The 12,850-nt window shown below is 51.9% G+C and overlaps 1 protein-coding gene across 1 annotated transcript; it reads left to right on the top strand.

The window, feature by feature from the left end:
* ENDOD1 (endonuclease domain containing 1) lies at window positions 1–10,151 on the top strand. Its single transcript, XM_035900467.1, has 2 exons — window positions 1–376; window positions 6,704–10,151. The coding sequence occupies exons 1-2, from the start codon at window positions 83–85 to the stop codon at window positions 7,835–7,837; spliced, it is 1,428 nt and encodes a 475-aa protein (XP_035756360.1). The 5' UTR covers window positions 1–82; the 3' UTR covers window positions 7,838–10,151.
* Window positions 10,152–12,850: the final 2,699 nt, after the last annotated feature.

Here is a 12,850-nt window from a genome sequence, read left to right on the forward strand (position 1 = left end):
TGCTGCATGGACTCAGAGCACAGGTCCTTTGCCGTACCCAGCGGAGGCAGACAGGGCTTCCCTCAGCTCCAGGGAGTGGACCATGAAGACGTCAATTGTATTTTTGCTTTGCATCTCAGTTTTCCCAGGCTTCTCCCAGGGCAGAGTTGTTGGAAAGGATGAAACTGGTTTTGCTGAGTGTAATGTCTTCTTCCCTGGACAAGTCCCACCTGAAGGATTTACGGAGCCATTCCACGTGAAAATCTGTCAGCAGTACAACAAAGAGCCACGCTTTGCAACCCTCTACAGTACTAAGGACAAAATCCCTCTTTATTCAGCTTTTAAGTATACAAAGCCAGCCCAAAACGAGGAGGAGAACTGGCTGGTCGAACCACAGGTAAGTCAGCTTTTCCTTCTCTGGAAGGTTTCCTCCGGGGTGAAGCTGGGGCCAGGATTTTGCAAAGGAGGAGGCAGCTCTGCTTGTTGAACTTCTTTCGATATTAATTTAACACAAGCAGAACTTACTTTTGTGCTTGGAACTGAGCAAACAAATAGTTCCTTGTCCCACGGGGCTTATAATGAAAGCTGGGAGGCTGCTGCCTGTGATGGGCAATGCCAAGGGAGAGGAAACTCATCTCTGACACCAGCTGATCCGTCCGTCCTGCCTAGCCAGCTATCGCGGGCAGGGAGCACTGCTGGTGGGCAGCAGCGTTGAACATCGCAGTGTCAAGTTGAAGTTTGTTCTGTTGCCAGTGTGATGGCAGTGTTGATAAGAGCTCTTTAGCTTCACTGCGCAGGGATAAAACATACATTTGCGGTTCACCAAGTTGACACTGCAGCTTTTTGTTGTGTCCCTGCGTTGCAGACTCTGGTAGGGAAATGAGCTTCCGTGTCCTGGAGCGTGCAGGCTTCGGTCAGGTTAGAAGTGTCCAGTATAAAATGAATTTTGCCAGAGCCTCAGTGGGTTTTGTTTCCCCTGACACTTGGCATGGTTAAGCAAGTCCTTCAGGCTGTTAAATTTAAAGGAAATCCTTAAAAAATTGCTGGTGCCCTAAGAGAATAAGTACACTTCTCTCTCTCTTTTTTTTTTTTTTTCTGTTTCAGGTTTTTCAGCAGTGATCATGGGGAATTTTGTAGCAAACTTCAAGCTACCCCCATGTATTGAGCTCAGGCAAGACTGGCAGCATGAAGGGTGCTTTGTCAGGGCAGGAATGGCTGCAGTATCAGAGCAGAGTGCTGGGAGCAGGGCCTTTGGGTGCTGGGTGCTGGACGCAGCCAGAATCAAAGCTCACCCCTGTCCCAAGGGAGTGGCTGCCATGCTCGTTTTCCTCATGTGGGGTGATGAGATACTAAGACCATGAGATCACAGGCAGTGAAGACAGGAGATCCTACGTCCCTGTCTTCAGCTTGGACTGTCTCCCTGCTCTCTGGGCTGGGTTTTGAGTTGCAGGAGTTCCCAAGGGCTTTCTTATCTGCTCTCCTTCCACTTCACAGATGGCTGTGGGAGGTGTCTGCTTGCCCTTTTAAAACAGAGGGAAGCTTTTTGCAGGCTGCCATTATGGAGTTGAGGAAGGGTGATGAGTTTTTAAAGCACAAAGAGGACCGAGGCAAGTGAGCATCTGCTGTCAGTGCCATGGAGGCAGCAAGGCAAAGCAGCAGAGGTGAGATCCTTTCCCATTTGCCTCAGCCGCTGATGCCTCTTGTCACCTCTAGCCACCGTATCTCCTTCTGCTCCTCATGGTCTGACTCACCAGACCTGCCCAGGCAGGCTTGAAAGCCGTTCCTGCCACGGAGCAGCAGGCAGCCCCTCCACAGCAGCTTCGGTTCTCCAGCACCTCCCTCCAGCTGGCTCCCCTGCCCTCCCTGCTCCATCCCTCTTCACCCCTCGCCTTGTCATCATCCCTGCCAGCACTCCAGAGCCCCAAGCCTTGTGTCTCCTGCCTTCAAACCATACTGCAGCCCCAGAAATAATTGACCTTCAGTCGATCTGGCTTCTCCAGAGCATCCCCATGGGTTGCTGTGGGTCTGTTCTTAGTTTACACTAATGGGTCCCTATTGCTGAAATGCAGGTGTCTCAGAGGTGGGAGATAGTATCGCTGTGGTTCATTGGAAGAACCTCAGTCTGAGACAGAAAACCACTAGAAAAAAATAATAGTCTGAAGAATCTGTAAGGAGAAGAAATCAGGACTATGAGAAATTCCTATAATTCAAGAAATAAGCATGTACACCACTCTCAGACACTGCCGTGACAGATCTGGGAGGAGAAAGTGGGGAAGAGATTTCACACCCATTATGTGTGTTCCTATCAAGGCTAGGTCAGATGGTTAGGAAAGGTCAGATGGCTGCTGAAGGGAATCCCTAGCAACAACTGCTCTGCAGCATAGCCCCATGAGGTTATATGGCCTTTTGCTGGGTAATTTCCTTGCCAAGACAGAGATAGGTGGGTATGAGCAGGCTTAGCTGCATAGTGGCATCTGCTTACGCCTATGTGCACGCACATGGAGATGCAGAGACACCGCAAGCAGAAAGAAATCACTATAAAAACACTCTGCACTCTGGTGAGGGCCTCAGGGCTGTCACATGGGTTTTTTTGGGTAATGATGTAAGTGACGAGGGCACCGTCTCACTCCCTGCATGCCTGCCTCCTCAGGAATTTCTGCCTGAGAAACAAACGCCAAATGCAACACAGAGGCAGTAATTGGGTGAGAAGTGTGAGGAATGTCAGTGCCACCCACTGCCGATTGGCAGCTGGAAACAGTGAATTAATTCAGTAATTAGTGAAAAATTAGAGAGGAGGCAGGGTAGGCTGATGAGCAGTGTACTGAAGGGACTCCCCCCAGATTTGGGTCTGAAAACCTGCTCTGCCACAGGTTTCCTAGGGCTTGAGAGCAAGTGACTTAGGTGGCTTTCACCTCATCTCATTTCGGTTGTCTGAAAACCTATGGGTTTGACTCTTTGTATAGATTAGAGAGAGATGAAAAACTCTGGAATTGCTTTTTCTGTCCTAACGTATGAAGGGCTGGATGAACCACCTTGTGTTTTCATTTGCTTGATGACTACCACCAGCCAGATGACCAAGGTGGGATTTGTACCGCACAGCTATAGCTACCTCTGAGCTTCTCTTGCCATCTCCCTTGGTAGACAGTCAAGAGAAGCAGGTACTTCTACACTCGTGTGAACGTCCTACAACAGAAACCTTGGCGTAAGGTGCACTGTGCCTCCTCCCTGGGCTGGTACTAAGGGTAGATAAAACATCTTTACTGCAATCAAAGGCGTAAGCGTGCCTGAGGGAATAGCGAGGGGAGTGGGATGCTGAAGTTTGTCTGGAATGGTACTAGGGTGGGGAAGGTGGGAGGTAGCAGTGTCCCACACTGTTAAATGGCCAAACTTGATGGAAGCTGCCTTCTCTAATAGCTGTGTGTTGCCATACTTTTAATCCCCCTCTGCCTACGCCCCTTCTGTGAAACTGCAATCCCTGCTTTATGAAACACATCAATATTGTTAGGTGCTTGCATCCATACAGCTGTTCAGATGCAGAATTTATTTTTAAATCGCCATCCTGTCAATGAGGTGTTTACCTGTCTGCTTGGATCTTGCCCTTAGCTATGCCAGGTTATTTGGACAGGTGGCTTCATGGCTGACTCCATGATTGCAGATAAGCTTTGGTGGTGACACAAACCAAAAGCTTTTTGAAGCAGTGAGGGAAGGTAGCTTGCAATGCAGATTAGATGCAGTGCTGGAGACAGCTTGCCTTTGGGCTGGAGCTGGGAGGAGGCATGAAAACCTCAGTTACACACAAGTTATTACAAACAATAACATGAGTTATTATATGCATAACTCGGTGATGTCAGAGCCTTACGCATGAACAGCACACAGCCGCATTTTTATCATGTCCTTTTTTAATTGCCCCTAAACAATCCCAATGGTATGTGCAAAAGCTTGCAGCTGAACAGGTAACCAGAGACATATTTTCCTGGAAACCTCAAGGTTTGCATGCATCAGCTCATAAGGAGAGAAAATTAAGTTTATGCCATCTGCTTCATGTAGGCTGGGAATCTCTGCCAGGAGGCAGAGCTGACCCGTCTTGGGTCTGCGTATCCTTGTGGTACGGCAGCGCTGCCACGGGAGTGAGAGGGGATGAGTCTCTCTGCGAGGGCGTCAGGCTCAAAAGGGCCATAGCACGCAGGGCAGTTCCCAGGCACAGCCTTGTGCCCGTGCCTGCTCCCCCCTCACCTTTACTGTGGATTAAGCAGACTGGGTGCATCCCTTGTCCCGTGGCACAGCACCGTCATCTCATCAGGACAGGGAGAATGAGTTGGGGGGGGCAGGAAGGGACAGTGATTTTGTGGAAGGCAAAATGTCTAGCATCATCAGCCTGTGAGTTTGGGGTGTCTGAGCAAGAGGAGCAGAATAAGGCAGAAGCAGTGCAGGGTAAGTCTTTCTTAAATGCGGGATTTAGAAAAAGCTACGACTTGTGCATCAGCACACAGGACTCGCTGTGACCCTTCCAGCCCTGAAGCAATAAGCGTCAGATGCTTCAAAACAAAGTGCAAGAAACCTCCTTAGCAGGAGATGGAGGTAATGCAGCCCTCTGCAATGGCCAGTGTTGGCACTGTGACCAGCCTTGGTGCAGAGGCAGCCCTGAGCCTGGACCTCGGGGGCCTGGCTGATGCAGGAGGCCAGCCAGAGCCCAGTTCCTGCGGTGAGGGTGATGGATAGCTGCTGACGCTTGCTGGCACTGCTGCTGGCCATTTCTCCCTGACTCTCAGCACAGGCTGACGCAGAGCAGCGAGGAGGTGATGCGGCACTAAGAGGGTGCAAACTCTGCGTGGCGTTGCAAGGACGTAGTTGGACATCTGTCCAAGTGCATTGCGGGATGGCTGAGGGCCGAGGAAGGGCGACTGGGGAGTGATTCAAAGTAGACTATGAACTGTCTGCCATAGATGTTTCCAAAGTACATATTATACAGTGCAGTAAACAGTCTATAGGCCAGGAACAAAGAGAGCAGGTTTAATTGGGCCAGCACGGTGCTGGGACCTGAGGGCCATAGCCTCTGAAACAGAGACTACAGGAGGCAGCAACTCACCCTCTAATTTGGGGAAGAAAATGCCAATCTGGCTCACCCCTCCCGGAGCGGCTGCAGGCAGTGTCAATAGGAGTGACTAAGGAGCAGACAGCAGTGGCCACCTGAGAAAGACCTGAGCACGCCCTGGCATTCAGTGCTCCTGCTCCCACTGCTCGTTACCTCCCTGTGCATGGCTCTGTGCATGACTCCAGGATGAATTCCCACTGCAGCAATTGCTACCTCTGGCTCCGCAGCGCGGGAATGGCAGACACGAGCAGGGAGCACAGATTCCATCGAGGACCTGTGGCGATGGCATCCTCACCCGTGTTATGCCAGGAGCTGTGCAGCCATTAAGAATGAGGTTCAGACTATTAATGACATGGGATTCAGACTACTAATGACAAGCCCTGGGAGAACCCTAAGAGCTCACTGCTGACTGCTGTGTCTGTGTTCAAGGCAGGGAAGTTCAGGTCGCCTGCCACGGTGCCTGGCTTCATTCTGGCTTCTTACACAATCAGTGGTGAGAGGTAAATGCCTTCTCTAGGCATCTTATATAGCATGATTTTTTTCTTCATGGCTTGGATTTGATAGTTCAGAGGGACTGAATTAAGATGCCATGGTAGGTGCTTAAATGAACTGGAGGCACTGCCACTGTGGGAGGTGAGAATATGGCCCTAAATCAAACCATCTATTGGTCTAAAAATCTCTTCTAGGAAAAAAAGCACAAGTTAGAGGCTTGGTGCAGGGTGCTTGGTAAGATTCTGGAGGCTGTGTTGTGCTGTGGACCAGACTGGAGAGCTGCAAACATCCCTTGCAGCTTAAAGTGATGTGTTTGGCAGGGCAGCTAAATAAAATCATAGAACCATAGAATCGTTTAAGTTGGAAAAGACCTTTAAGATCATCAAGTCCAACCGTTAACCTAACCCTGCCATCCCACCTCTAAACCATGTCCCTAAGCACCACATCCACCTGTCTTTTAAATACCTCCAGGGATGGGGACTTGACCACTTCCCTGGGCAGCCCATTCCAATGATTGACAATCCTTTTGGTGAAGAAATTTTTCTTGATGTCCAACCTAAACCTCCCCTGGTGCAACTTGAGGCCATTTCCCCTCATCCCATTGCACGTCACCAGGGAGAAGAGGCTGACCCCCAGCTCACTACCCCCTCCTGTCAGGCAGTTGTAGAGGGCGATAAGGTCTCCCTTCAGCCTCCTCTTCTCCAGGCTGAACAACCCCAGTTCCCTCAGCCGCTCCTCACAGGACTTGTGCTCCAGACCCCTCACCAGCTTCCTTGCCCTTCTCTGGACACGCTCCGACCCCTCAATGTCCTTCTTGTAGTGAGGGGCCCAAAACTGAACACAATATTTGAGGTGTGACCTCACCAGTGCAGAGGACAGGGGCACGATCACTTCCCTACTCCTGCTGGCCACACTATTGCTGATATAAGCCAGGATGCTGTTGGCCTTCTTGGCCACCTGGAAGTGGAGCTTATGCTCCTCTGAAGTGTTGCAAGGAAAATAAGGAGGGAGCGCAGGATGTGGTCCGAGGCACAGCGTGTAGGAGCAGTCATAATGGAAAATATACTTCAAGACCCATTTTACACATTGCTTTCTAGAAAGGCAAATTGCATCCAGTAACTGTCCTCTCTACTATTTCAGATAGACGATCCAGAAAATGACCTGCATGAGATGGTGCATGAAGCCAATATTGGTGGCACTGTGGCCAACCTTGGTGCAAATCAAGCCCTGACCTCAGACTATGTGGGCTCTGGTTACGAGAGAGGGCTACTCAATCCCAGCTTGCTCAATGAGGAGGATTTCCAGATGGCCACTTACACGCTCACCAATGCTGTCCCTCTGAGCCCATCTCTGAGCAAAAGCTGGCACAGAGATATTGGGAAGGTAGTGGAGCATGCTCTGGTCCCTCACTGCTCCAGGAAGGATCATCTCTATCTCCTTGCGGGTGCCATTCCTTCCACTGTCCGAGTTAAAGGCAAGGTGTCAGTGCCAGAGACCCTCTGGCTGGCAGCCTGCTGTGATGGTCCAGAAGGATGGTCCCTGGGACTAGTGAAGAAAACAAATGATGAAAACAGCTTGGTGGACCTCATGGTGGGAGAGCTGGAGAAGCAGCTTCTAGCCAGGGTTCACTTGTTCAAGGGCAACTGTGGGGAAGACAACCAAAGCCAGGAGAAAAGAGAAGCAATACTGCAAGCTGTCAGTCAGATTCGCTCTGGAGAGCAAGTAGGAACAAGTGACAACCAGGAGGCCAAAGACAGTGGCTTGATGAGAAAAGTGGCTGGCATCATTGCTACCCCTTTCATCAAACTTCTGGAACTCCTCATCTACGTGTTTGTGAAGCTGGTGAAATTCGTGTTTTATTTTTTCTGGCTTGTTATCAAGGGGGTTGGTGGTACAGTTCTGGATGGAGTCTACAGCCTGTGGAATGGGGTGGTGTCCTACCTCAAAGCCATCAGCATGGTGCTCATCAGCATCCCCTATGACACGGGGAGGGTCATCATCAACATCTTCCTGGGCTTCCTGCAAATTGTTCAAGATGTGGTGTCCCTCACCTATAGGATCCTGAGCATCCCTGTGTGGTTTGTCCTTCACCTCGCTGCTTTCCCTTACCACTCCATCTGTGCCATTCCCTCTGTCCTCAAAGACATGGCCAGTGGGATCAAGGGCACCTTCTCGCTGGTCATCGATGCCACAGCCACACTTCTGCATGGCTTTTATTACTTGGCTGGTCACATAGTGAAACGGTTTGTCCCTAAAGGCTCCTCTGATGACTGACAGGGATGGAAACCAAGGCTGCATAGACACGGAGTGAAGGAGGAGTGGGACAATGCTTTAAGATACGTGGCCAAATGCTGTCAATTTTCTTCTGGTATTTATTGTAGTGACATTAATAACAATGAACCAACTGGGGAGTAACGGGGAAGGCCGAGGTAATATTGCCGGGGGACACCACCGCTGTAACTAAAGTTCTGTCTATTGCAAAGTGTTCAGGTTTTATCGGTGCAGGCCACAAAGTTTCTGTGATTTGTCAAGATACTTCCTCTAGGAGATGCATGCTATGTGTGGTACGGGGTTATTTCTTTCTGGCAAAGGTAACACTGAGACCTATGCACTGGGAAAGAGCTCCACAGAAGTCCATCCCTGGGGAGGAGGTGATGGTTGGGGCAGGATTTTTGTTACGGAGGGCATTCTGGGACCTGGGGAAGGGAGAAGGAGGTGAGGGTGCAAGGATCTGGGGTTGGTAAATGGTGAGGAGAGAGGAGGGATGGGGGCAAGGTCGTACTGTTGGTTGCACTGGTCATTGCACCAGTGTCCCACTGGCGGAGGGGGTGCAACTGGGTGTATCTCATAGTCCTCAGGCCTTTCCAGGCAGCTGAAATCATGTGGATCTTGCTGTGAGGACAGACCCGTTGCCCATTCTTTTGCATGGTGAGAAAACATTTTCCTTTAGCTGTACCAAAGTCATCTTCCCCCAACCCTTCCTTCTTCTCTGGTGACCACTGAAGGTCTAAGCTCTGAAGCTTCAAGACCTGGCATTCCATGATGGTCTAAGGCCCTGAAGGTCTCAGCCCTGAAGCCCTTGTGCCTGCTCCGAAGCCCAGCGGCACCCAGGAGTCACGCTTTTGGCTTGGAATCGGCTGCCATCTGCCCACCCTGCCTCCCTTGGGAGCTGCCAGCTCCCCGAGCACGCAGCAGTGTGTGTGTGCTAGAGGTCTCCACAAGACGATGCCCAGGTTGGGGATGGATAACGTCACAGTTGTCCTTCTGGGGTTTGTTTTCAAACCCCAGCTTGCTTGGGGAAAATCTTCCTGGGTTTTCCTCTAGGGCAAAAGAAAAGCATCTCTGCCCTTCCCACTGGGCTGAGTTGCTGGGAGGGACATCCTTACAGAGAGGGGACATGGGAGAGGAGATGCCTGGGGACCACAGTGGGGTTTTGCTGCTTTTGTGGGGGTTTATTCGGTGTTTTCATAGCCTCTACCTGATGGTAGTGTCAGAGCGGGGCAGGAGCCAGCCCCAGGCAGGACAGGTGGGTCCTCTTGGTGCTTTGCTGGGAGTGAAGCTGGCTGGAGAGATGTCGAGGAAGTGAGTCCTGCAAGCGGGAGGGAAAAGGTGGAGGGAATAGGACACTTGTGCTGAGTTGCTTACACTTGGAGGTCCTGGCAGCACTCATGGCTGCTCAGGAGAGGAGGAGAGATCTGCATGGCTGTTGCAGCTGCAGGGACCAGCATGGCCAAGCTCAATGTGAGCCCTAGCAGCAAAGGCTTTTGCTGGACATTTCCCTTCCTTATCCAATTTCAGAAATCTGGAGGGAGAAAGCAGTTGCATTGCCCCTTTCTCCCATGGGGACTATGGACTGTCAGGTGGGAGGAGAGGCGGACAGGGAATCTGAGGCACAGCTTTGGTTTTACTGTATAAATACCCACCTGGTGAGCCCATGCACTACCAGACACGTTTATGTGGGAGGGGGACCCAGCCCCTCTTCTGGCACTTGCCCATCCTCCCTGCTCGCTTTTCTTTACCCCTTCTCTCCCCATTGTGAGCCAGGATCCCTGACATCTGGGACACTGGAGCTGGGGTGCACGGGGGGGCTTTGCAGGGAACCACGAGGGGTTTGCAGCCAGGCGAGGGGCACAGGGGCACCCACCACTGCTGGAGGAGGGCACAGGGGTGCTGCCCTTCCACAGAGGGCTTTGGGTGTCTTGGTGCAGCTGCCTGGAGGAGGGAGGCTCTTGGTCACAGCAGTGTTTGCTCTGGCTGGACTCCCAGAGGCATTTGGGAGTCCTACATGGATGGATCCTGCCCTTCACGCCCCCCTCTGTCCCTCCCTCTAGTGCGAGGTTGGTTGTGGACCCCTGATCTGCCATAGCACCCTGTAAGGAGTCCCAGGAGCGTGCAAGCCGGTGCTGCTGTCCCTGTGGGGGACCCAGCGGTGCTGTGTTGCTGGTGGCCAGTCCTGGGTTGAAGGAAGCCCAATTACTCAATGCAGCAGCTTTGCTGCTTCACGCTGCTCACAGTGGGGCTGAGCTGGGGGGAAAGAATTCATAGAATATAATCACAGAATTTTAGAATTGTTTAGGTTGGAAAAGACCTTTAAGATCATCAAGTCCAACCGTTAACCTAACCCTGCCATCCCACCACTAAACCATGTCCCTAAGCACCACATCTGCCCATCTTTTAAACACCTCCAGGGATGGGGACTTGACCACTTCCCTGGGCAGCCCATTCCAATGCTTGACAACCCTTTTGGTGAAGAAATTTTTCCTAATGTCCAACGTAAACCTGCCCTGGTGCAACTTCAGGCCATTTCCCCTCATCCTCTTGAGGGTATAGGAGATTTGGCTGGTTCACAGCAGTGACAGAGGGTTGTTCCCTTAGCTCAGGGGCTGCATTCAAGGCAACCAGCTGTGTGTGCACATACCGGACCAGCACACCCCGACCAGGGGGCACCCCACTTGGCAACGATGCTAATGGCATCCTTGGGGATGCCAACAGGGTGGATGCAGTGAGGGGGTGGCCGGCTGAGCAGGGGCAGAAGACAACCCCTTGTCTCACCCTTCGTGGTCCATGGCTGGTTTGTGGAGAAAGAGGGGCCACCTGGCCAGCAGCAGCTTTTGTGTACCAATATGAGTCTAACCAGGTGAAGTCAGCAGTGTTTTACAAATCCTTCCTTTGCGTTGGAGCTGTTGGTACAGAGATTTCAGGTGCAAGGGGCAAAGTCCAGGTCACTGCTCCTAGCAGGCAGGCAGCAGCCTGCAGACTCTCTCAAAACCAAACTTTGCATCTTTTCCTCCTCAAACATGCCTTCCCTCCCTGCAGAGCTAGATGCAGGGCTGGTTTCTAGCTCCTACATGGGACCCTGTCCCAGCCCCTGCACCCCTCTCAGACCACGTGGCAGCCACCACGGCAGGAGAGCAGCCAGCTCAGGTCCCAGGAGCTGCCAAGGTGCAGTGACCCCGGGTCCTCAGCAGCCTCTGATGGCGCGTGTGGTGGCAGCAGCTCTCAGGTGCAGCCCAAGCAATGGGGAGGAGGCAGCTGCCCCCCGAGCTGCCTCTCTCGTGCCTTCTGCGTGGCCTCATCTCTCACCCGTCCTAGCCCTGCAGCGCTGCGCAGTGGCCAGTGATGGGGTCCTTGGGGGTCCTGCACCCAGAGCAGCTGCCCCACACCCTACCCCACCAGCCCCTGCATCCCAGCTCCACCAGCACCTCCAGCGCACCCCCTGGTCACAGTGATGCAGGAGATCCTTTGCTGAGGGGCCGCAAAGCTGAGACACCTTGGGACGTCTGTGTGACCACTTCTCCATCACCATTGCTGCCCAGCCTAGCTCAGGTCAGGCCAGCACGTCTCTGTGCTGCAGCCGCATCCTCTGACCACCCTTGAAATCTAAGGGGCTGCAGCACTGTAGGAGTTGGGCAGATGTGGAACAGTATCGTTAAAAATTGTCTTAACATGCTCGGATTTCAAATGCTAAGAGCCGCAACTGGCACAGGGCGTTTTTCTGCTGTGCTGCGTGTCCGAGCAGGCGATGGGAAATCTGCCTCCAACGCTGAGCAATTATCACGGAACAAGCAACATCCTGCTACAAACTAACTATTGTCTGAGATTATTCTTATCTGGGCATGATTTATGGCTTGTGAGCTTTACTCTATCCTTGGAAACCTATGGCTTCAACAAAATAAAAGTTACTTTTCCAAAGAGGGGCTGGTATCACGTTTCTGTCACAGTTGCAAACGAGATAGAATCATAGAATCATCTAGGTTGGAAAAGACCTTTAAGATCATCAAGTCCAACCATTAACCTAACCCTGCCATCCCGCCACTAAACCATGGCCCTAAGCACCTCATCTATCCTTTTAAATCCCTCCAGGGATGGGGACTCAACCACCAACCTGGGCAGCCCCTTCCAGAGCCTGACAACCCTTTCTGTGAAGAATTTTTTCCTTATGTCCAACCTAAACCTGCCCTAGCGCAACTTCAGACCATTCCCCCTCGTCCTTTCGTCCATTACCAGGGAGAAGAGGCCGACCCCCACCTCACTCCCCCCTCCTGTCAGGCAGCTGTAGAGGGCGATCAGGTCTCCCCTCAGCCTCCTCTTCTCCAGACTAAACAACCCCAGCTCCCTCAGCCGCTCCTCATCAGCCTTGTGCTCCAGATAATGCAACCCAGGACCCCCCGGCTGATCAGGAAAGGACCTGCAGCACAGTTGTTCTTTGTTACAGCCTGACACCTGACATTAATGGCCCTTTTGTGCTTTTGAAACACCTTTCCTCTCTCAAAGTGCTTTAAAAGAGACGATTCATTAAGCTGCAGAATATGTAGGTAAAAGCTGGGGGGTTGCAGGCGGCCAATTCAGCTCTGTGGGTGCCAGAAGAGAGGCAGAGGGGAGGTTTTATTCTTCTGCAGTGTGGTTACACCTGGGGAGCAGCACGGTGGCCAGTTTGGATATAGAAAAATCACATCACGGCGGGGAGATTGTTTGCAGCTGACAGGGAGAAACTCTCCCTCATGTGATGCTGTGCCCTTGACTGGTTTTACCACATCTTCTTTAGAAGGAAAACAAGCACTGCCTAGCTGTGGCCGTTTTCCTCCACTGGGAGTATAGAGATCCTGGGATGAGTAAACGAGGTGCTGGCACCTGCCTTTTGCAGGTACCTCTCTTTGGGCAGCTGAACCCCTCCAGCGGAGCCTGCGTTCCTCTCAGGTCTGCAGGAACTGGTGAGATGCTGGAACAGGCTGCCTGGAGAAGCTGTGGATGCCCCACCATTGGAAGATGTTGAGGTCAGGTTGAATA

Source organism: Egretta garzetta, unplaced genomic scaffold, assembly GCF_000687185.1.
Source record: "Egretta garzetta isolate BGI_Z169 unplaced genomic scaffold, ASM68718v1 scaffold58, whole genome shotgun sequence".
Lineage (NCBI taxonomy): Eukaryota > Metazoa > Chordata > Aves > Pelecaniformes > Ardeidae > Egretta > Egretta garzetta.